General features: G+C 27.5%; 1 protein-coding gene across 2 annotated transcripts; it reads left to right on the top strand.

Annotated features, from left to right (window-relative positions):
* Positions 1-1,254: 1,254 nt before the first annotated feature.
* On the top strand, positions 1,255-25,361 carry LOC126906074 (uncharacterized). Of its 2 annotated transcripts, XM_050686326.1 has the most exons (28): positions 1,255-1,535; positions 1,754-1,885; positions 11,071-11,201; positions 14,676-14,802; positions 16,136-16,414; positions 16,582-17,033; positions 17,100-17,205; positions 17,271-17,393; positions 17,520-17,522; positions 17,834-18,054; positions 18,128-18,413; positions 18,487-18,635; positions 18,692-18,932; positions 19,041-19,364; positions 19,457-19,628; positions 19,710-19,805; positions 19,861-20,819; positions 20,880-21,028; positions 21,095-21,233; positions 21,296-21,609; positions 21,675-22,279; positions 22,355-22,575; positions 22,636-22,812; positions 22,872-23,111; positions 23,187-23,354; positions 23,424-23,537; positions 23,610-23,766; positions 23,866-25,361. In XM_050686326.1, exons 2-28 carry the CDS (start codon positions 1,766-1,768, stop codon positions 24,006-24,008), a joined length of 6,216 nt encoding a protein of 2,071 aa, XP_050542283.1. In that variant the 5' UTR covers positions 1,255-1,535; positions 1,754-1,765; the 3' UTR covers positions 24,009-25,361. The 2 variants fall into 2 exon arrangements, with proteins under 2 accessions (XP_050542283.1, XP_050542282.1); XM_050686325.1 differs by lacking the exon at positions 17,520-17,522.
* Positions 25,362-25,741: the final 380 nt, after the last annotated feature.

Raw genomic sequence — 25,741 nt, 5'->3', positions numbered from 1 at the left:
TTTTATGGTGTTTGACAAATGTCATTTGTAATTGACGTTAGATTAATTCTTGAAATAACTTCTATAAATCTTTTAATATACAATAACGTTAAAGTATAATTATAATTTACACATTGTATTATATGTTTATAATAATTCTGATAAAACGATGTTTTAAAGTTATTTTGAAGTTCAGTCTTGGATTTGAATGTACTCAAAAAATTTTTTAATCAAACACTCTTGTACAGTTTTTAGCACATCTCGCAATAGTCATTGACGATATAGGACAAGTTTCTAAGACGTAGTATATGTTTTATTAAACACATAGTAGTAGATTATATTAATTATGCATTTAATAAAATATACGCATTGATTTCTGTTTAAATAATTACCAGAAAAAACCATTTAAAAATACTGTTTAATGAATAGATCACTTTCAGTAAAAATAACTAGGATAGTCGAGTAAATTCAAAATAAGTAATATCAACTCGGTCTAATGATACAGTTTAAAAACGTCTATTATAAGCATTGTGTCAATTATTTGAAAAGCATTCAGTGAAATACTTAATATTTACATAATAACAAAACTACTAATAGGTAAAAATATTTTGAGTACACATTACTGTAATATATTTAAAAAAAAATAACAATGTTTAAAGAAATTGCTTAGTTATGAGTTTTTTTTTTTTTTTTAAAGCAGAACATCGTAACTACCGTGTTGGTGTCAATGTCATCATATGAATTAATAATAATATTTATATCTCCTGGAGTGTGCCTACACCGACAGAAGGACATATTGGTAGGTGATGTGGAGAAAATCGAAACGAGTGCCAAAAGTATACATTGGCCTTAATAATATTTCTTTTTTGATTTTTGGCAGTGGCTACACCGTAGTACTAAAATTCTCTTCATTAACCGACGGGTCTAGTTTTCGAATATAACAGCAAACAAATATTATTGTTGTATTCGTGTTAACTGTAATCCATTGTTGGTGCTAACAATAAAAAAAGTAAACGACCGTCTAACGTAATCGGCATTTCGTCTGTGACGTGCCAAAAAAAACAAAATAAAAAAAATTTGCGACGCGTAGTACCAATGTGAATGCTGCGACATAAGGGCTGCTTCACATTGTGATACAGCGCCATCGTTTTCACACAGGTTTTCGTCAGCCGGCCGTGGCCTCACTGTCTCTGGTCGATTTTGGCAGGCCGTGCGCCTGTGCTGCAGGCTGTCTACTTACGTATACCCCCAACGGCCGCCCGATGCCATCGACACCGGCAACGCTGCCGTTGGTCTGCTAACACAGTGTTTAGTGTTGTGCACACGTTCGTCGCGGCCAGTGTAGTTCTGCGAGTGAGTCGACGCGGCCGAACGTTCCTATAAAATTTAAATTTTGTTTTTGCACAAATTAGTTGCTATTAAAATTTTAAAAACCGGTGTGTGTGTGTGTGTGTTTGTGTATATTTACAATATTTAATTATCAACGAGAGTAACTCAATACAAAGTCGGATCTCTATTGCACGTGTTTTACATTCTACCAGTACCTTTAAGCACAGGCACGTGATAACTGTTATTAGTATAAATTCACTAAACTCAAATATATTTCTATATACACAAAAAGTTTTAAATAATTTTTATACGTTATAATTCACTAAGGAATTTCGGTAAAAAAAAAATTTAGTATATTCAAGAAAAATTTTTTACCAAAAAATGATTTACTACTACATTTATTTTACTATGGTTGTTATATCAATTTTTTTAATTCTAATTACAGTGTTCGTGAGCCATGGGTCCGTCCGATCCCTGGATGGGGCCGCCCAAAGACGGCTTATACGATCCTCAACTAGAGAAAGAAGCTTGTGGCGTGGGCTTCATAGTTGCCATTGATGGCAAATACTCCAATAAGGTAAAACTAAGTTAAATTAAATTTATTTTGGGCAAAACAGTGATGGGATAACATAATGGTAAATACGTGGGTTATAAGCGATATCGCCAAGGTATCATGAATCCCATCAAGCCCACTGAGCGTCGAATCAAACGCTTACTACTAGTCAAACCTTTGTCATTATGAACTTTTTCATTCTTGTGTAAAAAGTTTTCGTGTAAGAATAGTTGCAAAAAATGATATCCAAAGACGAATTATTATCATTTTCTCTTAACTACCTCGTCAGCTGTTCATGGTATCAACACCTACCTCACGTCTTGTCCATAGAGACTAATCGATGATTCGCTGTGGTATTTACGTCATACCATAGTCAAGACGATACGTTGAATTTTCATTTTGACCTTGAAATGAACCAATTGAACCAAATAACCAATTGAAAATCACTGCGTCATAGATATGACTCCACCCATTGTTTTTTTATACACCCTCGTCATTTAATTGTTATTTGCCAATAATAGTTAAACAATAAATTTAAATAGTTAATACTTACAATTTAAACACAAATTATCGAAATTGTTTAAATTACTGATCTAAAATAATATTAAAAATTAAAAATAACATAGTTTACTTGAAAAAGCTGCTATAATGTCAAAGGATCTTAATAAGTAATAATTAAAAAAAAATAATGATTTTATATTTAAATTTAAAGTAAATAATATATCAATAGAATAACGAGTTGATTTAGTGAAAAAAAAAAAAAATTAACGTAATACGTGTCCCAACCTTTTTTTTTATATTTTAGTGTTTGCATCAATTTCTAAAATATATGAATAATATATTTTTTTGAATGTGTCATAAAAAAAAATAATAATTTGCAAATATTTAATTATTATTCCATCTCGATGCACCTGATCCCCCATGTTTGTCGATCTCTGTTCACACAAATGACGGTTGCGTACACAAAACAAGCATTGTAACATTATATTTAGACACTGGTGAAAAATTGTTAACAAAATGCGATAAACGAGGTCATCGCGAATTGTTGACCTTGTAAGATATAGCTATATTACTTTTACGTTAATTATTAAAGGCGACCTGATGGGTAATTTAATTAATAAAATATTCACTAAGGACCAATATATTATTGTATTATTTCCACTAGATGAAATTTAAAAACGGCTATCTTTTACTATCTTTAACTCATCACATAATGAATCACAAGTATACAACTTTTAACACGACTTCAAATTTAATGACCCGTACAGCAGTATTTTTATCATTGTAAAGAATTCGAATTACTTTTAATGTAACATTTATTATATTCGTGTTCAAGATTGGTAATATATCCACACAGAAGTATTCGTGTGGTGAATCATAGTTGGTCGAGATTTGTTTTTTATGTTAATTAAGCTGCTAGCTTTTAATAATTTTGCTATTTCCGTTAAATGTCATGCACTTGCATACAATTGTCAATGTGTACAGATCACAAAGGCTTGTTTTAAAGTCGCCACGGGACATTTATTTGAAATCAATTTATTTCAGAAAACGATAATATTGAAATGTTATTATAGAATATTGTAGTTACATGCTTACGATCGACCGTAATGATGACTATATTTGATAACAAACAAAATTTGATAGACGTCCAGTCGATTGTTACATAATAAAACACTTAGAGAGGAAAACTCACTCCAGACTGAGAACTAAACTACCGATACAGTACTCTATAAAATATAACACATTTCTATGCAGTTTACTGATTAATAGTTTCATGTAGGTATCTTATCTACAAATTACACCAATTGTCACTCCGAAAACAAATATTTATATTTATATTTTTAAAGATTATTGTTAAATAGATCTTTTAAAAATTTTAATTGAGGTACAAATCGGTACGTTAATTGTACAAAACAATCTTAATGCTTAGTATGTACAGTTTACAAACTGAGTTCAACTTCTTGTAACCAGAATTACTACTTGCATTGTAACTAGGCAAATGCTATACAATATGACTAATCATGTTTTATTTATAAAACCACACGTTTGTTTAACCGATAATTTTAAAATATGAATAAACGTTCATTTTGTTCACTTTACTCTTCTTTGAAATTCCAGACGTATTTAGTAGTTTCACTCAACTTGATTGTTTTTTAAATATGTTCTTTTGTAATACAATATAATAAGGTAGTCTAAAATATATTATAAAAAAATTCTCAACAATGGGCACATTAACTCATTTTACATAATAGTCGATGATCGCTTTTGATGATAGTGAAAATAAATAAATAATTTTATTATTACTATTTACAGTAAAAATCTATTGTTTAACCAAATTAAGTTATTGGATACTAGCCGCTGATTTAGCATTTAATACTTAAATTATTTTTTATGTAATATTGCACCGATACAACGAATTTTACTTTCTTCGTTGTATATATTATCAATGTAATAAAAATTAAGTTATGTTGACTTAGGTGTGATTTAAATTTAGTACATCATTAAATAGAACTCATTTGCGTAATAAAATTTCATAAAGTATAACAATTTACACCAATTCTTAGAAATTATTAGAAGAACGACTGCAAAAATAAAAACACTATCGCCACGTCAAAATAAATAATTTTTCTAATTGGGGACTTATGTTTTGGCACATTTTGCCATTCAGATTATTTGAACACGTCTTATATTCGAGTACTGACAATTTTTCTAGGAATAAATCGCCTTAAATTTTTCCATGTGCGTTTTTTATGCTTCTAATCTTCTACATAAAGAAAATATATTAATCACCTTGTGACGTTTTAGGATTATATTTACTGTTTGAGACTTATCATTATCTATAAATCTAATTCACGAACTCGGTTTAGCTCGTCTATTTTGGTGACCATCTATTTGCATGTGAGTTGGACTGACTTCAAAATATTATTTGATTGTCTGAGTTTTAGATGAACGACATCATCCACACTGACGCCGGATGTCACTAAAAATTTTGGACACGTCCATTCCGCTAAAAAAATACCATGTTTAATTAAAATTTGCTTATTAATGTCGTTTTATGTTTTTTCTGTGTCAAATAATTATTTGTTTACGACGACAAATAGTTTTAATTATTGCTAGAGATACTGTCGTTTACTTTGAACAAGTAGTTTTCTCTTTAATCGTATTGATTTAGAGGCTATAAAATCAACGTGATGAAATTATCTGGAAATGAAAGCTTGTTGATAAAATCCAATGCACATGTCATAATTTAATTCAATTTCAAGTCTAGACAATAATTGGAGAGTTGGTAAGAATGGAAAAAAGGCCAATCAATGTCATCTGTCAACTTGAAATTTCCAAAGGAATTATAATAATAATAGTACCTACACCACAAATAAAAAAGTAAAGTACATTGTAAAAAAAAGTTAAAATTAGTTCACAATGCATTAAATTAAGTTAAATGCTGTAAGCTCAATTTATGTATTTTAAACAGATTAAACTTACTGTCACAATATTGCGCAACAAAGTTTGAAAGCATAGGAATTTTCATTACGCTATGTGGTGCAAATCATTTATTCTATGTGTATTTTTCATAACATGAAAAACAATTTTTTTTTCGCAAAACATAATTATTTATGACAAAAGATTTTGTTTCTATACTTCACTCGTGTTTTATCTAATAGAATTATAGTAAAATTATAGGCACATTCGCCTTTAGCTATTTTTTAAAGCTAGTGTTTTATATTAATTTCGTTTACCTTGTCATAAGTCTTTTTTGGACTAAAAACTTTTCCAGTATTTACTGTGGTTAACGGAGTTTTAGATTTATATTTCTTATTCATTTTTTATTTATACAATAATTTATATTTATTACTATCTATTTTGTGTTTTATTTTTCTTCATTATCAGTATTTATATTATAATTAGAATTATTTATTGAAATAAGTTTTAAGTAAGTAATTTTAAAAATACATCGATGTTGGCATGTATCAACGTGATACGTTTAATTTATACTTATATCATAATTCTTTAATACTTATATTCAAATAATTAAAACTTATATATACAGAAAAATTGATTATTGTTGACCACTAAAAAAAATTACAAACAATTTTTTTGGTTTTGTTTATTATTATTTATTTCACTATTAATAAGAAGTCAAATATTTTTTAAATCTATTCCTTATCCCTTATAAGAGTATCAACTTTATTTTTTAAATAGTAATATATATGTTTAGTATTTCAGAATAAACAAAAATCTATTTAGCACTTATAAATTTGCTTGCTTACTCAGATCAATCATCATAATTTGAATAAATAATAATAAAAATATTTTTAAAAACATTTGTGTTTCTATAAGTATCCAAAATATTTCTGTAACATAGGTCTCCTTTAACAAATTGTAATATATATTTTTTTAAATATATAAACTTATTTAGGTTTATTGAATAAGTCTTTCATTAGAAAAATATTAGCATAATTAATATAATAAAATATATTTGTACGTCTATAATATTATGAGGTTATTTAATTATTATAATAATTATTATTGTGTAATTTATTGTTAAAATCAGTTTCTTTATATTTAAGTGCAATATAAAATGTATTAGTTTTTCTTTTAACTCTGTTACAGCAGTCTATTTTGCAGTTTCATTGAAATGATGCCATTTAATTCTATCTTTAAGGTGTCCGAATTTTAAGATAAAATTTTGCTTAAAATAGTTTAAATAATAGCTGTAATTTGTATGTGTATTTGGGTATTTAATTTTAAATAACTCATTCATTATTTTATTCTTTAATTCTGGTTTAAATAGTAAACTGTATTTCCTAAATAATGACATTCTGAAACCGGGAACGATTCAATGATTTTGTATTTTAGTATTGTACCAATAGGTAAGCTACAATTTGTATGTCGTCCTTGTCGATTGTAAGCAATGTAAAAGTAATATTTTAACTTTGAACTGAATCAGTTTTTTAATACGTTTATCAGAAAGACAATAATAATAATAATAATAAAGCATTTTGACAAACTTCTAATCGCATGTCTCCCAGTATTATATTGTATTTAAAAATGTTATTCCTTACTGCTTGGCCATTTTGTCTGCTAGTTGACATTTTCATTTTAATATTGTGTCTATCAGCCAATTTTTATAGAAAAAATATCCTGTTTATCTTATATGTTCATTTTTAAAAAATGTAAAATTTCTTGTTGATTTTGTATAGAAATAGTATCATACTATAGTAAACACCAAATGTTTATTAAAAGACACTTATATCATAAACATAGGTGCCTTTTAACATATTATGGATATTACAAAATTATTTCACACAGCCAATATAATCTGACGAAAGGTTTTTTTAACACAATACGTGTTTACATAAACAGATAAATTATTTACCATAAAACGAATTTGGTCAAATATGTTACTTAGATCACAATATCACATTTGTTAAAACAGTTTTAAATATGAATATGAGGTGTGTGTTATGTTAGTTCTATTATTTTACATTTTTCTGCTACACTGCGCTACTCCTATTACTCAGGTATACATATATTCATAACTCCTGAACTCCTCATTCAGAAATTGTTGTCAAACATTTATTTTCTAGGTTGGATAATTTTTTATGATAATATAATAAAAAATTATCTAATTAACTATTTTATTTTATGAGATAGTTAAATATGTATATTGCCGTTTAAAGATATTAAGTTGTTTTTATTAAGTATTTTTATTACATCTATAATAGGGGATAAGGGATGAACCTAAAAAGTATTTAAACACTTATGAATCAAAAACTAAATACTACTTGAATTAGCTATAAATAGTCTTAACATTTTATTATTATTATTATTATTATTATAATCCGCAGTAATTTATCCTAAAATTTTTATTATTTTAAAAGAAAACTAGTGGTCAATGATAAATCAATCCTCCTGTATAACTAAATATACATAAATACTTTAAGTTATTAGTTATTTATTATGCTAAAAAATGGGAACAAGATAATTGTAATATTATAAACAACTCTGATCATTAGTGGTTCTATCCGTTTGTTTTTTCACTCAAAAATAAGTATTAATAGTTAACAAAAACAAAACTAAAATATATACATCACTTATATTTTCTGAATTTTTATACTATTTAAGTATTTACGCTGACCCTCTTAGCTGCTATTAAATTAAGTATGTTAATATTTTCAATATTTAAATCCTATGTCAATGTTTACCACAGTAACATTTGTATTGTACCAAGTAAAAAGTCAATAATTGAATCGGATCGGTTTCGTTTCGTGCAGTGAATTTTAGATACATTAATACTCTGCTTAAATTATACTAACTATGTACATTGTATTTTAATTTAAAAAAATATTATCAGATATGAGACCATTGATAATAATTGTTTGTTGTAAAATGATATTTATCCACTATGTGAAGAAAATTTACACCTTGCTGATAACTTTTCATAGTAAATGCGTAGGATGCGATTTTCATTTTCTTTCAGATAGTGTCGAAATAATTGTGTTTTATAGGTAATTTTAAGAATCTTCAATGTAAACTTTACTATTATTCTCTTGCAAGTATTTAGTCTTCTTTTCTAAGGTAGTCTGGCTTGAAATAAATATTATATTTTATTTGTTAAAATAAAAGGTATGTCAATAGTTACCAGAAAATTGCAGTACTTTTTAAATAAAAATTCTTTATGGTCTTTGAATTCGGGCTCTGAATAATTTTCTTGTTCATATTACTGAAGTGTATTTTGACACTTGACTAAATTTCAAGTTTTTTACAATTCATGTATTAAGACGTAGGTACCACCATTTTATAATATATTAAATGTCGACGATAATAATTTTGTCTTACAAGTCAATGAACAATTTTATGTTCAATAAATCATCGAAAGTATTACAATGAAAATATTACATCATAAGTTATTATGTGTTAAGATATTGTCATTACATTATTGATTTATTGTCTCTTTTTTGTTGTACTATTTGCAAATTGAAATTAAATTTTCATAATAAAAATTAAAAATTTTATAAAATATTACACTAAAATTTTCCTACTTTTAGTTTTATAATGATTTTATTTTTTGGCTAATGAAAAAAAATTAATGAAATCTTGCTGAAAATGCTCTTTTCTTACTATTTTATGATAGGGAAAAGCTATTTTTTTTACCCCAGAACTAAAATTAGTAGTGCGTAGGTTGGTGATCGGTACGGCTCTTCTTGTTAGAAACTTGTGGATCGATGAACAACAGAGACTACATTTAACGTTGTTTGTATGCGAAACGAGTCTAGCCCGTGCTCATCCAAATATTGTGCCAAATGCTTTGCCATAGGTGGCGCCCCAATGATTTTTGTATACTTGACCTACATATCTGAAATACGTTTTCAGATACATCCCCTAACATTTTATCTATGTTTATACACGCTCAAAATCATTTGAAAAATTATTAACACATTTTTATACTACTTGTGAAAAAATTACTTCTAAATTTCTATGTTTTTAATAAATATATACATTGATGATTTTATTACATTTTATTTTTACAAAATAAGTTTATTAATTTAGATCTTATAACTGACCATGATAACAGTTTAATTTTCTAAAAGCTTAATAATGTGTAACCCAATTTAGAAGAGAAGCCCAAAAATTACAATTGAGAAGCAATTATTTCGACCAATATCTAACCCAAGAACTACATTGCATACAACCATTGGTCCCCAGGAACTTCTTCATTTTAATTATCTGTTAATAAAAATAAAGTGAAACGTGACAATCTCTATATGAATTTATTTTTCTTCACCAAATAATACTTCACATTACAATTTCAAAGGAGTATCTTATCGTTTACTAACTAATTAAATTCCATGGTTTTAATACTTTCAATTAACACGTTTGATATAAAATTGTTTGCGTTTTCTCATATTCTGTTTTGTATCTATAATTGTTCTATTTTGAGTATTTAAAGCTTTAAGTGTTTTACATTACGTTACATTTTTTTGACGAGTGGGTTGTATATGAAAATCGTCAAATTGCCAATAGAAAATGAAAAGTACTTATGACACTTCAATTTTTATTATATTGATGAGTTTTATAAAAACAAGTAGTGACATTTGACGGTAGCATTAAGTGAAAAGACAGTATTAATTTCTATTTTACAATGTAATTGTTTTACTCACGCGTGTCTAATTTTTAAAATTACTGTTTAGATAAACAAATCCAATTATCTCTTTAAATTATTATTACGATTACTTTTTTAGTAATTAATTACAATGATTCAACAATTTAATAATAGATTTAATTATTTTCGATCTATAATAATTTAGTTAATTTTTTTAAGAAATTTTTATTGATAACCTGACTTCCAGAAATAATCAGAAACCTGATCATACATTATTATCACAATTATATAAATTAATAAAATTACCCTTACGGGTTCGAAATCATTGCATAACTAATCAATTCATTGATCTTTTATAATAATTATTATTGGTTTTAATTATTTGTATAATTTAACTAACAACTTAAATTAAAAAAATACTTTTAACAATTTTAATACGTTTTGAGAAAAATACATTATTGTTTTTATTTGCTTATTATTTGTTCAAAACTACAATAACCAAATATTAGCAACTGCAATAACAAACACGCGATATTTTAGCCTTTTTTACTTAAAAATCATGTTATTATGTTGAAAGTATGTAAGGCATTTTTTCGGAGTTTAATAATTCAATAGTAATTACAGCATTTTGCGATATGATTGTTAGCTAATAAAATTCTAAACATTGTTGATTTCTTCTATATGTCTCGTGATGTCTTCAAATTGAATATTTATAATGCATTATCTAATTGTGTATTGTAATTTGTTTATATCTAATTGTTTATTATTAATCTGATAGTATTTAGTTAAAATTGTATTTTTTCATTTAATTTATGTTAAACTAAGAAATTATTGTATTTATTCTATCGCATTATGTTAAAGGGTATTTTTTTACCCGTTTATAATTTAAAAAATAAAATAAAAATAAAAAATATGATTGCATTGATATTAAATTACGCAAAACTCGGAATTCATAACAACCGCATGCCTTCACAAACCCTCTCAGATAAACGTTACCGTCTAGCCGAAATAGAACATTTAAATAAGCCAATGTTAAAAATGAATGCGTCATTTTATGCTGTATTTCTGTAAACGGATTTGTAATGATATTAATATTTATTTCCAGATCGTTCGCGATGCTCAAAAATTGGCAATGCGGATGAATCATAGAGGCGCATGCTCCTGCGATAACGATTCTGGAGACGGCGCTGGTGTGCTCACAGCCATACCACATTCATTCTACGCCCACGAACTTAGGTTTGTCAACATAATTTAGTATAAAAATAAATTTATAATATTTGACAACGAAATACTTATAAATGTTTCCTCCTTTTCATACATACATATTGCTAAAATTGTAATATAATGAGAACATTCCAGTGCCTTTAGTCCATTCAGCTAGACTACTACTAAATGTATGTCACTCTTTCACGTGACATTAACAGCTGTTACACTGTAGTACTCTTCGAATTCATTTATAATGAAGGGACGAAATAATCGTTAATAGTTTTTAAAGAAATTAATTTTTCATCTCTCCATTTTATAGTTTTCGAATATTATTAAAAGTAACTTATAAAACTTGTTTAAAATCGGAGTATTATTAATGTTAATTTACTGAAATTTACACTTATTATATTATTAAAAGATTTTCGTAGATCTTATAAATGTTCATTTATCTTATCCCTAAAAAATCTTCACTTCAATATAAGAAAAATACAATTTTGACGCCATTACAGTGTGGTAAAATTATCATGAATTTTTTCATGTGACATTTAATTTTGTTATTTATGTACAACTCAAACAGTTATATTATACATTTTTATAAAATTTTATACAGTTTACAATCTACTAATATTTTAGTCAAAGAATACTAGTAAATTAATTATTAAAATTTAAGTTTGATAAGTAATAAGTGACTTTCTTTGATAAAGATTTAATTACTTAATTGGCGTATCAATGACGCATAATTATTTATGTATAATGTGTGTATATATGCACAATAATTTTTACCAAATATAGTTATACTAGATATATATACTATTACGAACCCGTATTGTTATGAATTTAGTGTTGTGGGGTTAGGGAATAATTAGTATTAGACAACGAATAAGCAGTAATTAATCGCGTTCGAGACGTAGTATAAATATATTGTGTTATAACTTGAAGTGATTTCACCTTAAAACAATTAATGTTATAGTTATAAATAATTGCATTTCTAAAATTGAAGAACCGTTGTATAAATATATTGTGTTATAACTTTGTACTTTTAGTTTACATTACAACGACATTCCACTCTAACACGTTACCGTGTTTCATCCTAGATGGGACACAACAATACTTATATTAGATTATATAAGTTTAATTATCACGTTTAAATTATTATTAACCACAACTTTTTAAATAACATTATTCGCAAATTAATTTTAACTATGATGTACACATAACCTTTATATATTGTTATCTTACAATAACATGCTTTAATGTTTCTGTTTTATACTCCTAAATTAACAAGTTATAGTTTATAGTGATTATTTGTAGTATTAATAATTACTATTTTATTAAATCTGAAAAAAACAAATAGACTTCTAACCATTAAATACATAAATGTTTTTATTATTTATTTTTCAATTATTGTAGTTTATAAGTATACATATACATATATTTATCTTATCTAGTTTATTAACTACTTTATTACCAAAATTTCATAGTTAAATTCATTATAAAATGTATACATATCTTTAATAAATGGAGAAAAAAGTCGTTAGTAATAATAACAATACTATTAATTCATCTTCCAAAAAAAAATCTTTCCATAACTCATATAAATATAAAACTTAAATAATCTCTTTAATTTTTTTAAATATCTTAAATAAACTTTTTTCTTACGTCATAACATATGTATAAATTAAAACTTGTTATATTTTAAATATTCATAGCCTCAAATTTGTACAATTAATTTTAAAATTGACCTCGAGTATTAAACTTGTTTATTTTATTCAGACAATTCTTTTATCATGAATGCCTTAATTAATCGAAAATAAAAATAATGCAATCAAAATTGATCACTCATGGCTAATATTATTGAATATTAAAATTATATCAAAAACATTAATTTAAAACTAAAAAAAAAAAGAAATATTAAAAAAAATTTTAACACAAAAACCATTACATGTATGCGATTAGCGTTGTTAATGGTAACAGTATTTTCGAAATACGTATCCTCAATTTTATGTAGCCTTTTGGATAAAATATTTATAATATTTTTTTTTTCAGTTTTAAATTAATATTTTTAATTTTAAATAAAAATAATATTTACATATTTTTTTGGTTTCTTTTGAATACATGTTTTACTAGTTTATTTATTATACAATGATTTAATTAAGAAAATGATTAGTCCATACAACTTTTGGACTTATTTTTGAACTTTTGGTATTTCAGAAGTTATTAACATATTTATACCTAAGATTGTGGCCAATAAGCGTATATTGATAAAAATAGCAGCACCCGCGTCTCATCTTCAGTCATTACTTTAAATTATTCATAACGTTTGAAATAATGATCCGAAAAATTTTATCGACCATTCATTTTTTTAATTAGATCATTATCTATAAAATAAACTAGTTTATGTTGAAAAAATATGTTTGAATAAATATAATTATGTTTGAAAAAAATTTACACCATAATAAGTTCTTTAAGATAAACATAAAAAATATTTTATGATTCATAAATTGAAAAAACATATACATAAAAGAAACCAAATAAAAAATTCTCAATATTATTTTTAAGTTTTTAGTAAAATGCGACACCAGTAAGTCACCTCACTTGTGTTTCATAACCAGTTATTTTTTAATTAAATCATTGTTTATTAAATAAATTGTTTTATTATATATGTTTCTATTTGAAATAATATATAGTTGATACCCTTGTAAGGTATAAGGGGTGAATTAAAAAAAAAAATACTTCGTGCTTGATAAATTGAAAAAAGTAAAATGGGATATGAGTAACATTTAGATAAATAATTAAATTTTATAGTTATGCACAAATAGTAAATAATATCAAATCTTGTACTATTTTTAGTAATTATTTTAGTTGTGACAAAATCAATAAGTTTGAATGTAATTAGGAATCTTGGTTAAAATACACGTATTTAACATCATAAAAATGCTAATATTACCTTAAAAGATTGTTGAGATTATATTAGATTTTTTAGAAACCATTTGACCAGGATTGATATATTTAAAACGTGAATTTTATAAAGTAGCGTTTTAAACATTTTTAAAACACCAAAAATTTGAAAATTTACATTGGTGTTATGGGACATTTTAAACATATTAGACTGTTTACATATATTTCAAACATGTTTTTTAACACACTGTATTTGACTGAAAAAAAATTTTTCACTAAAAATCTGTTATTACGGCACACGACTATCGTAATTACCGTAATTTGTCAAATCTTAAAATAGAATATATTTGGCACCTTTTTGGTAGAAATTATTTCCGAAATAATTTATTCAAATAATTATTAGCACTGTTTTATTTACCCTGCACTTCAAAGTCGTTCCAAAGTTTTCTTAATGAACTAAAAAGATGTGGACGTTTATCATAGAGAGTATTGCTGTAATTTAAAATTATTTTATTCAAAAATTACCGTACTATTTTAATGAGCTTTACTATATTAATTTTCTTAAACAATAATCGATGTTATACTTGATTGTAATTTTTTTTATAGGGAGGAACAAAATGTGGATCTACCAGCTGAGGGAAATTATGCAACCGGAATGTTTTATCTGGATAAGGCGCATCATGCAGAAAGCGAAGAAATGTTCGCGGCTATTGCGTCCGAATGCAAAATTAAAGTAAGTTGATCGCCATAGTTAGTGCGCTATTAATTAAAATAAAATGGCAGGTGAACCAGTAAACAAAAAAGTTTTAGCTCCATTTAAAGCAAGTGTTACGACAACAGTCTATCCGCTAGTGTATTTGTCTTTGTAATCTATAAGTAGATGGATGTAACAGCGGTGGGGTTCGGATTTTTGTCATTATCAGAAAACCAGACAAAAAAACAATAAAAAAGGTTTGCGATACGATAACAAGTGCGAATTGCCATTATTTGTTGTGTGAGAACATGTGAGCTAGGTGTTTATATTATTTATTGCAGAATGGCCCCGATGAATTATATACACAAAAATGGAAGGGAACAAAATATCCGATTCGATCGATAGACAACAACCACACGCTATCGTCGTACGGTAAATTGATCTGTGTCTATTTTTATTTACTTATTTTATAACCTCACAATTAATTGTATTATAAGACTAAATTGAAGTTCCAAAACTAAAATCCTGAAATAATTATAACTTCAATCATCTATGTCTACAAAGTATCAATTGTTGGTCATTGAGTGCTAAACATTTAAAAATTAAACAATTTAATTATATTTTTTGTAAAATATTTAAATATAAATTTCATTTTCACCTTTACATTTACAATTTTTCAGGATATATAAAATGCTATTAATACATTTTTATTTAAGATATCTCAATACAGTTTATTAATAATAAACTTTTTATTTATGATATAGAACATTTTCTAAAAAATTCTATCATATTAAGTTTTAATATCATTTCCAATACTTTTGATGTAATATAAAAAAAAATTAATTGCTGACATAGGCGAATAATAAGGTAATTTAATAAATTTAAATGTTAAAATAGTTTTTAATAACATACTTTTTATATTGTTAAACGAACTTTAAGAAAAATAGTTTAGATTACAGTAATCAACAGACTTTTACAATAATGGAAATTTTTTTTAGAAAATTAAAATAAAGTAATGTTATCAGAACTTATTACATAAAATATTATAATGAAATTATTCAAAATAATTTATATTTTTAAAGTGCTATATGGATTAATTTATTAATTTTCCTTGCACTGAATTCATTTTACTAAACTAAGTATAAACTATAATGCTGTAATATTAATTTATTTGCATGTTCCTAAACCCAGAAGCTAATTTTTAACACTGGACTATTTTATTCGATGTAGTCATTCAGTCACGGTAAAATGAATTACTGTTTAAGTAATTATAAAAACCTTTAAAATACTGCGTTTCAAATATATCAAAGCTCTTGTTGCTTGTAGTAACGATTCTCTATTAAATTTTCTATGGTCGGTTATCATTTTTCAGGTTCTATGTTGGCGAACAGTTCCAGTACGTAATAATCAAATCGGGGAGGTTGCTAGAAATAGTGAACCTTTTATTCGGCAGGTATTTGTTGTTGATGCTTCAGATATTTTTAATGAAGACGATTTTAAACGACGGGTATTTGCACTTCGCAAACGTTCAACGCACACAATACCCAAACCAGGTCGAAGATTTTATATTTGTTCATTATCACACACAATTATTGTTTACAAGGGACAATTTACGTCTGATCAATTATGGGCTTACTACATCGATCTGCAGGTAAATGACCATTTCGAAATACTATGTAGAGTTTATAATATACTAAGTGTTTGAAAAGTAAGGAAATAAGTCAATTGTTAAAAACAATAGAAAACTGTTTCCTTATGTACTGAACACTATATAGTATTATTAGTTATAACAGTAGACATATAAATTTATTTGTACAGAGCCCAGCTTATGAAACTTACCTAGCACTGGTCCATACAAGATTTTCTACAAATACGTTCCCTAGTTGGGAGAGGGCACACCCATTGAGAGTGTTGGCTCACAACGGAGAAATTAATACCGTTCGTGGAAACGTTAACTTTATGACAGCTCGTGAAGGTCTGATGGAGAGTAAATACTTTGATGACATAACAAAACTTTACCCTGTGGTCGAGCCAAATTTGTCAGACTCCGGATCTGCAGATTGTGTACTAGAATTTTTGATTAATGCTGGAGAATGTTCTCTTCCTGAGGCTGTCATGACAATGGTCCCAGAAGCTTGGCAAAATGATCAAACTATGCCATCAGAAAAACGAGATTTTTATAATTGGGCCGCATGTGCTATGGAACCTTGGGATGGGCCAGCTTTGTTAACATTTACTGATGGTCGATACGTTGGCGCTTTACTTGATAGGTATTCAACATCTTAATAAAATATATATTAAAATTTTAATCTACTTTGTGTATAATTGTAATTTAGAAATGGATTACGCCCTTCCCGTTTTTACGTACTTAAAGACAACATTATGGTTATGGCATCTGAAGTAGGAGTTTATGATACGGACCCCGCTAATGTTGCTTTAAAAGTAATAACTGCACGACACTACATTTTTGTAAGAGCAACACTTATTAAAATTCTAAATTTTTACAGAGTCGCTTGAAACCGGGTCGCATGCTTTTGGTGGATACTAAAGAAAAACGCATTATACAAGATGTACAATTAAAATTGGACATTGCTAGAAGTAGACCACATTCTCAATGGCTTAAAGAACAGGTATTAATAAGTTACTTGATTTTTATTATTCATTCAATCACTATCAATCATTCATATCATGAACTAAACATACAAAATTTTTTTTTTTATCGAACGCTGCATTTGTCTTCTGGATTGAATTAATAGAGGGTGAGTCATTATGTGTTAAAATGGTTTGAAAAAAATCTTTTGCTTACCCACTTATGGAAACAACCTCTGTGTTATGCCAGTAGTTGCTAAAAATTCTTCTGCTATCTATATACTGTTATACCATATATACTTATAATAACTAATTTTCCATATTGTAGATTAAATTTTAAATACTTCAGAATTAAAAATAATCTAAAATATCTAACAACTAAATAATCATTTACATAGTTATCTGTTTGTTAAAAAAACGAATTTTCGTTTACCTACTAATTGTTATCATAATATTGTCATTAAAATGTTATGAGTTTTAGATTACAATCGAAGATTTAAGAGAAGAAGCAGTAAATAAAGGATTTGGCTTAGTAAGAGCAAAATCAATAGAATTTGTGAGTGGCGAACGTAAGAAAGTAATCAGAGATAATATCCCAGAACAAGAAATGACTCGAGTTTGGGGAGGAGACCGACGCTTATTGTTATTTAGTTATTCAATAGAAACTATTAACATACTTATTATTCCAATGATAAGAACAAAGTAAATTGTAGTTAATTTTGATGTATTTATCGTTTGTTACAGTTATCTAATAATAAATATAAAAATATTTTAGAAAAGAAGCTCTAGGTTCTATGGGTAACGATGCTCCTTTAGCATGCCTTTCGTTGTTCCAGCCTCTCATATATTCTTATTTCAAACAGTTGTTTGCTCAAGTAACAAATCCTCCAATTGATCCATTTCGAGAAAAAATTGTTATGTCATTAATGTGTCCCATCGGACCCGAAGGAAATATTTTAATACCTAGTGCCAAACAATGTCATAGATTATTTTTACCTAATCCAATTTTATCTTTATATGACTTGGAAGTTCTACGAAATAATCAGCATCGTGGTTGGAAGGTATATATTTTTAATGGAATTTTCTTTAATAATTTTAGTAGATTTGTTTTATAATATCATTATTCAAAAACAGACTAAAGTGATTGATATCACGTTTCGAAAAGAAGATGGACCACCAGGTTTTCTTAAAGCGTTAGATCGTGTTTGTGAAGAAGCAGCTGAAGCTTCAAAAAGTGGAAACCAATTGATTATTCTATCTGATCGATTGGCTTCAGCCAATAGGTTCTATTTAAATGCACTTATTTGACTTCAAATTTTAATACTATGACTATTTTCAGAATTCCTGTCAGCATGCTTTTAGCCTTAGGCGCCACTCACCATTATTTAATTGAAAAACGTTTACGAATGAAAGTTGGTTTGATTGTCGAAACCGGTGAAGCAAGAGAAGTTCATCAAATGTGTGTTTTACTGGGCTATGGAGCAGATGGAATTTGTCCTTACTTGGTATTTGAAATGGCAAAAAGTCTCCGTGCCGAAGGTGTTTTAGATGCATCATTTACTGATAAAATATTATTTGAGGTATTTAACGATATATTTTTTATGAGCCGTTGAAAATTATTTAAATTATTATGGTGCTATATTTTATGTTTTTCGATTCCTCATAAAATTATTTTTTTTTTTTTTTAGAACTATTGTGAAGCAATGGAACGTGGTATTTCAAAAGTAATGGCCAAAATGGGAATATCAACATTGCAATCTTATAAAGCAGCTCAAATTTTTGAAGCTGTTGGTTTAGCTGAAGAAGTAATTCAAAAATGTTTTAAAGGTACTCAATCACGTATTGGGGGTGTTAATTTTGAACTTTTGGCTCAAGAAGCATATGAACGTCATTACCTTTCTTATTCTGATCGTAATACTGATATGTTGGTATTGATGAATCCGGGTTATTTTCATTGGCGTAGTGGAGGAGAAAAACACATAAATGATCCTCAAAGTATTGCAAATTTACAAGTGCGTCTATCTACTTTATTGTTCCACTTCATATGTTGTTTTATTTAAACTTATTATATTATAACTTAAAATATTGATCATTTTATAATTAGGAAGCTTCAATTAGTAAAAATATGAGTTCTTATGAAAAATTTGTCGAATCTACAATGGAAAGTGTACGTACGTGTACCCTTAGAGGTCAACTAGAACTAATTCCTTCAACAAAATCCATAGATATATCGGAAGTTGAATCAGCAGCAAATATCGTAAAAAGATTCGCAACAGGTAATAACATTAAAAAAACTAAAAAAAAGGCCCCTATATTGTGAAAATATTTTTAATTTTCTATTTTATAAAAATAATTAGGTGCCATGAGTTTTGGTTCTATTTCTCTTGAAGCACACACAGCTCTCGCAATAGCTATGAACCGAGTTGGAGGAAAATCTAATACGGGAGAAGGAGGTAAATATAAAAAAAATTGTTTAAATATGTTTTTTATATTATATTTATACTTTAGGAGAAAATTCTGATCGCTATTTGAACCAAGATTCGGAAAACAATATGCGTTCGGCTATCAAACAAGTTGCATCTGGTCGATTTGGTGTAACTAGTTCATATTTAGCTCACGCTGATGATTTACAAATAAAAATGGCACAAGGAGCAAAACCTGGAGAAGGTGGTGAATTACCTGGCTACAAAGTTACCAAAGATATTGCAGCTACTAGACATTCAGTTCCTGGAGTCGGCTTAATTTCGCCACCACCTCATCATGATATTTACTCAATAGAAGATCTTGCAGAACTTATTTATGACTTAAAATGCGCCAATCCCAAAGGCAGGATATCCGTAAAATTAGTTTCTGAAGTTGGAGTCGGAGTTGTTGCATCTGGTGTAGCTAAAGGAAAAGCAGAACATATTGTCATATCAGGACATGATGGTGGAACTGGCGCAAGTTCATGGACGGGTATCAAAAATGCAGGATTACCTTGGGAACTTGGTGTTGCTGAAACACATCAAGTACTCGTGTTAAACAATTTAAGATCTAGAGTCGTAGTTCAAGCTGATGGTCAAATAAGAACGGGCTTTGATGTTATTGTAGCAGCTTTGCTTGGTGCTGATGAAATCGGAATGAGTACTGCTCCACTTATTGTTCTTGGATGCACAATGATGAGAAAATGTCACTTGAATACTTGTCCTGTAGGAATTGCTACACAGGACCCAGTCTTAAGGAAAAAGTTTGCAGGAAAACCTGAACATGTTGTTAATTATCTATTTATGTTAGCTGAAGATGTACGTAGACATATGGCCAAACTTGGTATATCTAAATACCAAGATCTTATTGGTCGTACTGATTTACTCAAGATGACTGATGTTAACAATAACCCTAAGGCTAAATTATTAAATCTCAGTCCTATACTTCGTAATGCATTACATATGAGACCCGGTGTTAATATTGTAGGAGGATCGGAAACACAAGTATGAATAATATTATTGTATGTCTAAGATTCAAAAAGTAAAATCATAAAAATTTTGTAGGATTTTCAACTTGAAAAACGAATGGATAATGTTCTAATTGCTGCTGCTCAACCGGTTATTGATGGAGAACAAAAAAATATGGAAATAGAACTTGTCATTAACAACGAATGTCGTGCTTTCGCATCAACTTTAAGTTATCACATTTCTATGTAAAAAATTATGAAAAATCATCATATTTATTTTTAGGTATTTATTTATTTATTGTTTTTAAATAGGAAATATGGTGATGCTGGTTTACCAGACAATAGTATAAACATTAAACTGACGGGTTCAGCTGGTCAAAGTTTTTGTGCGTTTTTAACAAAGGGCGTACATGTTACCTTGGAAGGCGATGCTAATGATTATGTTGGAAAAGTAATTTATTAGCGTACTATTGGTATTCTAAATTCATATTTATTAATACTGATTTATTCTAGGGTCTCTCTGGTGGTGAAATAGTTATTTTTCCTCCAAAATCGTCCACATTCCAGTCTGAACTTAATGTGATTGTTGGAAATGTCTGCCTATATGGAGCCACTAGTGGTAAAGCATTTTTCCGTGGTATTGCTGCTGAACGTTTCTCTGTAAGAAATTCAGGAGTTGTAGCCGTAGTAGAAGGAGTTGGTGATCACGGTTGTGAGTACATGACTGGCGGTTGTGCAATAATTTTAGGACTCACTGGACGCAACTTTGCCGCTGGTATGTCTGGTGGCATAGCTTACGTTCTTGATGTTGATGAATCATTTAAGAGGTATGATATTATTATACACTTCTAAACTTTGACAATAATTATATTTTTTTTTTTTTTTTTTGCAGCAAATGTAACACTGAAATGGTAGAACTTCTTCCACTTGATCGTGAAGAAGATCTTAAATATGTAAAATCTCTTTTGGAAGAATTTGTTAAAAAAACCGATTCAGTTATTGCATCAAAATTGTTAGAATCGTGGCCACAATCTGCAGAGAAATTTGTTAAAGTATTCCCTTATGAATACCAAAGAGCTCTTAAACAATTAGCTGAAGAAACTAAAGAAAATAAAACCTCACATGTACCCGAACCTGTTTATGTAGAACCTAGTGTTCGTGATATTGAAGAAACTATTAATGACCATAATATGGAACTGAAAAGACTTGACAAAATCTTGGACAAAACTAAAGGGTTCATTAAATATCCACGTGAAACAATGATGTATAGACCTGCTGAAAAAAGAATGAACGATTGGGATGAAATATACAATTTTCAACATGTAAGAAAAGGTCTTAGAGTTCAAGCTGCTCGTTGTATGGAATGTGGTGTACCATTTTGTCAATCATCACATGGATGTCCACTGGGAAATATTATTCCGAAATGGAATGATTTGATATTCCACAACAATTGGCAAGAAGCTTTAAATCAATTATTACAGACTAATAATTTCCCTGGTAAAGCCATTTATTTTAATTGTTGTGTTATTTCTGTTAAGGAATGCGTATAATTATATGATATATTTAATTTAGAATTTACTGGGCGGGTTTGTCCTGCTCCTTGTGAAGGAGCTTGTGTTTTGGGCATCAGTGAACCTCCAGTAACTATCAAAAATATTGAATGTTCAATTATTGACCATGCTTTTGAACAAGGTTGGATAAAACCTGAACCTCCACTTACTAGGACTGGTAAATCTGTAGCTATTGTTGGATCTGGACCGTCAGGATTAGCTGCCGCTCATCAATTAAATAAGGTATATATAATTTTTTTCTTGAATTATATGAATTTTTCATTTATGTTTTAAAATTAACAGGCTGGACACTTAGTAAAAGTATTTGAAAAAAATGATCGCATTGGTGGATTACTTCAATATGGAATTCCGACCATGAAATTATCAAAGGAAGTAGTTCAAAGACGAGTTAAGTTATTGGAAGAAGAAGGCATAGTATTCCATACTAATGTTTCAGTTGGAAAAGATTATTTGGCTAAGGTAGTCTTGTGTATTGGTTGTCCATAACTTATTAGTAATACATTCATTAATGATTTTAGGAACTCTTAGACCAATTTGATGCTGTAATTTTATGTACGGGAGCAACTTGGCCTCGAGACTTACCTATACCTGGGAGACATCTTGAAGGAATATATTTTGCCATGAATTTCTTAGAGTCTTCGCAAAAAAAACAACTTGGTGGTCCTACAGAACTACCTTTACTTGCTAGGGATAAAGATATTATTGTTATTGGTGGTGGTGATACTGGTTGTGATTGTATTGCTACATCTTTAAGACAAGTTAGTATATTTTTTTAATAGTACTCTAAAATAGATTATTGTTATTTAATCGATTATATGAGATTTTATTATTAGAGAGCGAAATCTATAGTATCTTTTGAAATTCTCCCTGAGCCCCCAAAAACAAGAGGTCGTGAAAACCCCTGGCCTCAATTTCCGAGAGTATTTAAAGTGGACTATGGACACGAGGAAGTCAAAATAAAACACGGAAGAGACCCCAGACAATTTTGCATTATGAGCAAGGTATATTTATTCTTTTGTAATATATTGCAATATTGTTTTATATATTATGTATGTTAATTAATTTGTTAGGAATTTATGGATGACGGCAAAGGTCATATATGTGGAATAAAAACTATAAAAGTGAATTGGACTAAAGATGAAGCTGGTCGATGGAAAATGGATGAAGTACCAGATTCTGAACAAGTATGTTCATAATAGTTTTTAATATTCTATTAATATTAAAAATTATAAATAATTATATTTATTAATATGTAGATTTTCAAATGTGACATGGTTCTATTGGCTATGGGTTTTCTTGGACCAGAGCGTACCATCGCCAATGAATTATCTTTGGCTTTAGATCCTAGATCAAATTTCCAGACACCATCTGGCCGTTATGCAACATCTGTTAATAAAGTGTTTGCCGCTGGTGGTTAGTAAATTAAAGATTTATATTTTAAATCTATGAGGTTAAACTTTAAAACCGTTTTAATACTTGTCGTTTCATGTATATGTTATTATATTTTCATAGACTGTCGTCGTGGTCAGTCATTAGTTGTTTGGGCTATATCTGAAGGACGTCAAGTAGCCAGAGAAGTGGATCTATTCCTCATGAACAAAACTGTATTACCTGGTCCTGGTGGTGTAATATCTATTGTGACAACTAAAGTATAATACGAATGCTATACATTTCTTTTAAGCTTATGCGATAATGATAAACTCATTCATATGATATGAAAAATAAGTAGATCAATAAAGTAAAAGGAATAAAGTCCTTTCTTTGTATCAATGAAAAGAATATATAATTAAAAAATGAATATTCTAAACATATTTGTAAACGAGAATTGATCGCATTGTTGTTGTTTTATTATTATTTTATATGTCACATTTTGTGAAGTTTTGATTTCTTAAATACTATTAGACATTGAAATGCTTTAAAAATATATTTCAAAAAAAATATTTTCAATCCATAATATATTTCTTAAATTTAATTAAGTATTTAACAATATTATTTAATATCAATAATATTAAAGATGTTTTTTTTATGTTTTAATTATAAATCCGTCTATTCGTTATTGTATTGTGAAATATTTAAAAAGGCTGAATTGTATTAGTTACAAAACATAAATACATTTTATTAGTTACCATTTAAACTCTAATAGTTTATCAAAAATGTTTTATTAAATATTTAACCATGTTTTTTTTTCTGAATTATGTTATCTTGAATTATTTTTTTTTTTTTATTGTTAATGATTCATGTAAATTAGAATTAAATAATTCCATTTATTAAAAGTATAAATAGATTCAAAAAATGATAAATAATTCTTTACACTCCTTATGTCACTAATTTATTTCATTTGTTATAATATTTTCATTTTCATTACCTATTTCTACACAATTTGTTAACCTTATTTCTGTACTCATCATTTTAATAATAATTGGCTTAGACTTGTACAATTCCTTTAATGTTATTCAAATTAATTATTGCATATCCTACTATCTCATATAAAAGGTATAAGTCAAACTACTATAACTATATGAAATTAATTAATGTTTATTGTTATTTTTGGCTAAGAATTATTTCCATGTTCAACATTTTTAAGTAGCACTTAAACCTTATTATTTAGTTCTTAACTGTGTGAAAATGATGAATTTTAACGAAAAGTGAATTGTTATTAAAACAATAAACAATAATTACTAAAATGTATGTTAACTGATAATATGATTATAATTACCTAGGAAAATAATTATTAATGAGTTTGGCTACTAAATATATTGTATGTGATGATTTTATTGCCATTTGAAACAATGTGCCCTTAAAGACAATAATAACTTATACACTATATTATTATATTATATATGATTAATACTATTATTACTATTATATAGTTAGATTAAAGTGTTTTTTATTTATTTATTTTTATTATAATTATATTGATCAACTTTAAATGTTATATGCTATATTATATATATATATATGTATGTAATAATGATTATGTAGTCATTAAATATTATTTATGCAATTAGTATCTTGTGTTTTTCATTTCTTTATAACTTATAGAAAAAAAGTTATTAAACGCTTTTACCCGTTGAATATTTCCAAAATATCTATTTTAGATTTGTTACTTTAAACCAGAAATATAAAACATTGCAAATTAAATTAATTGACCTAGCAGGGACTTATTTTTTTATCCTAATTTTTTTCGTTCTTATTACTAAATTTTATTATAATAAGTCTTTCATTATTAGTTTTCAGTAAACTATTTACTAATAAAACTAATCATTAATATAAATAAATACATCATTCTGAATGGTGCTCTAAGGAAACGATATGATATTCTAACTATCGTACTGTTGGATTTTTAATAACATCAAAAATGGTATCAATACTTAAATAAAATGTTTTT

Source organism: Daktulosphaira vitifoliae, unplaced genomic scaffold, assembly GCF_025091365.1.
Source record: "Daktulosphaira vitifoliae isolate Bord-2020 unplaced genomic scaffold, ASM2509136v1 Scaffold_4, whole genome shotgun sequence".
Taxonomy (NCBI): Eukaryota; Metazoa; Arthropoda; class Insecta; order Hemiptera; family Phylloxeridae; genus Daktulosphaira; species Daktulosphaira vitifoliae.
The sequence above is the reverse complement of the archived record's forward strand: the minus strand, read 5'-3'. Positions and strand labels throughout refer to the sequence as shown.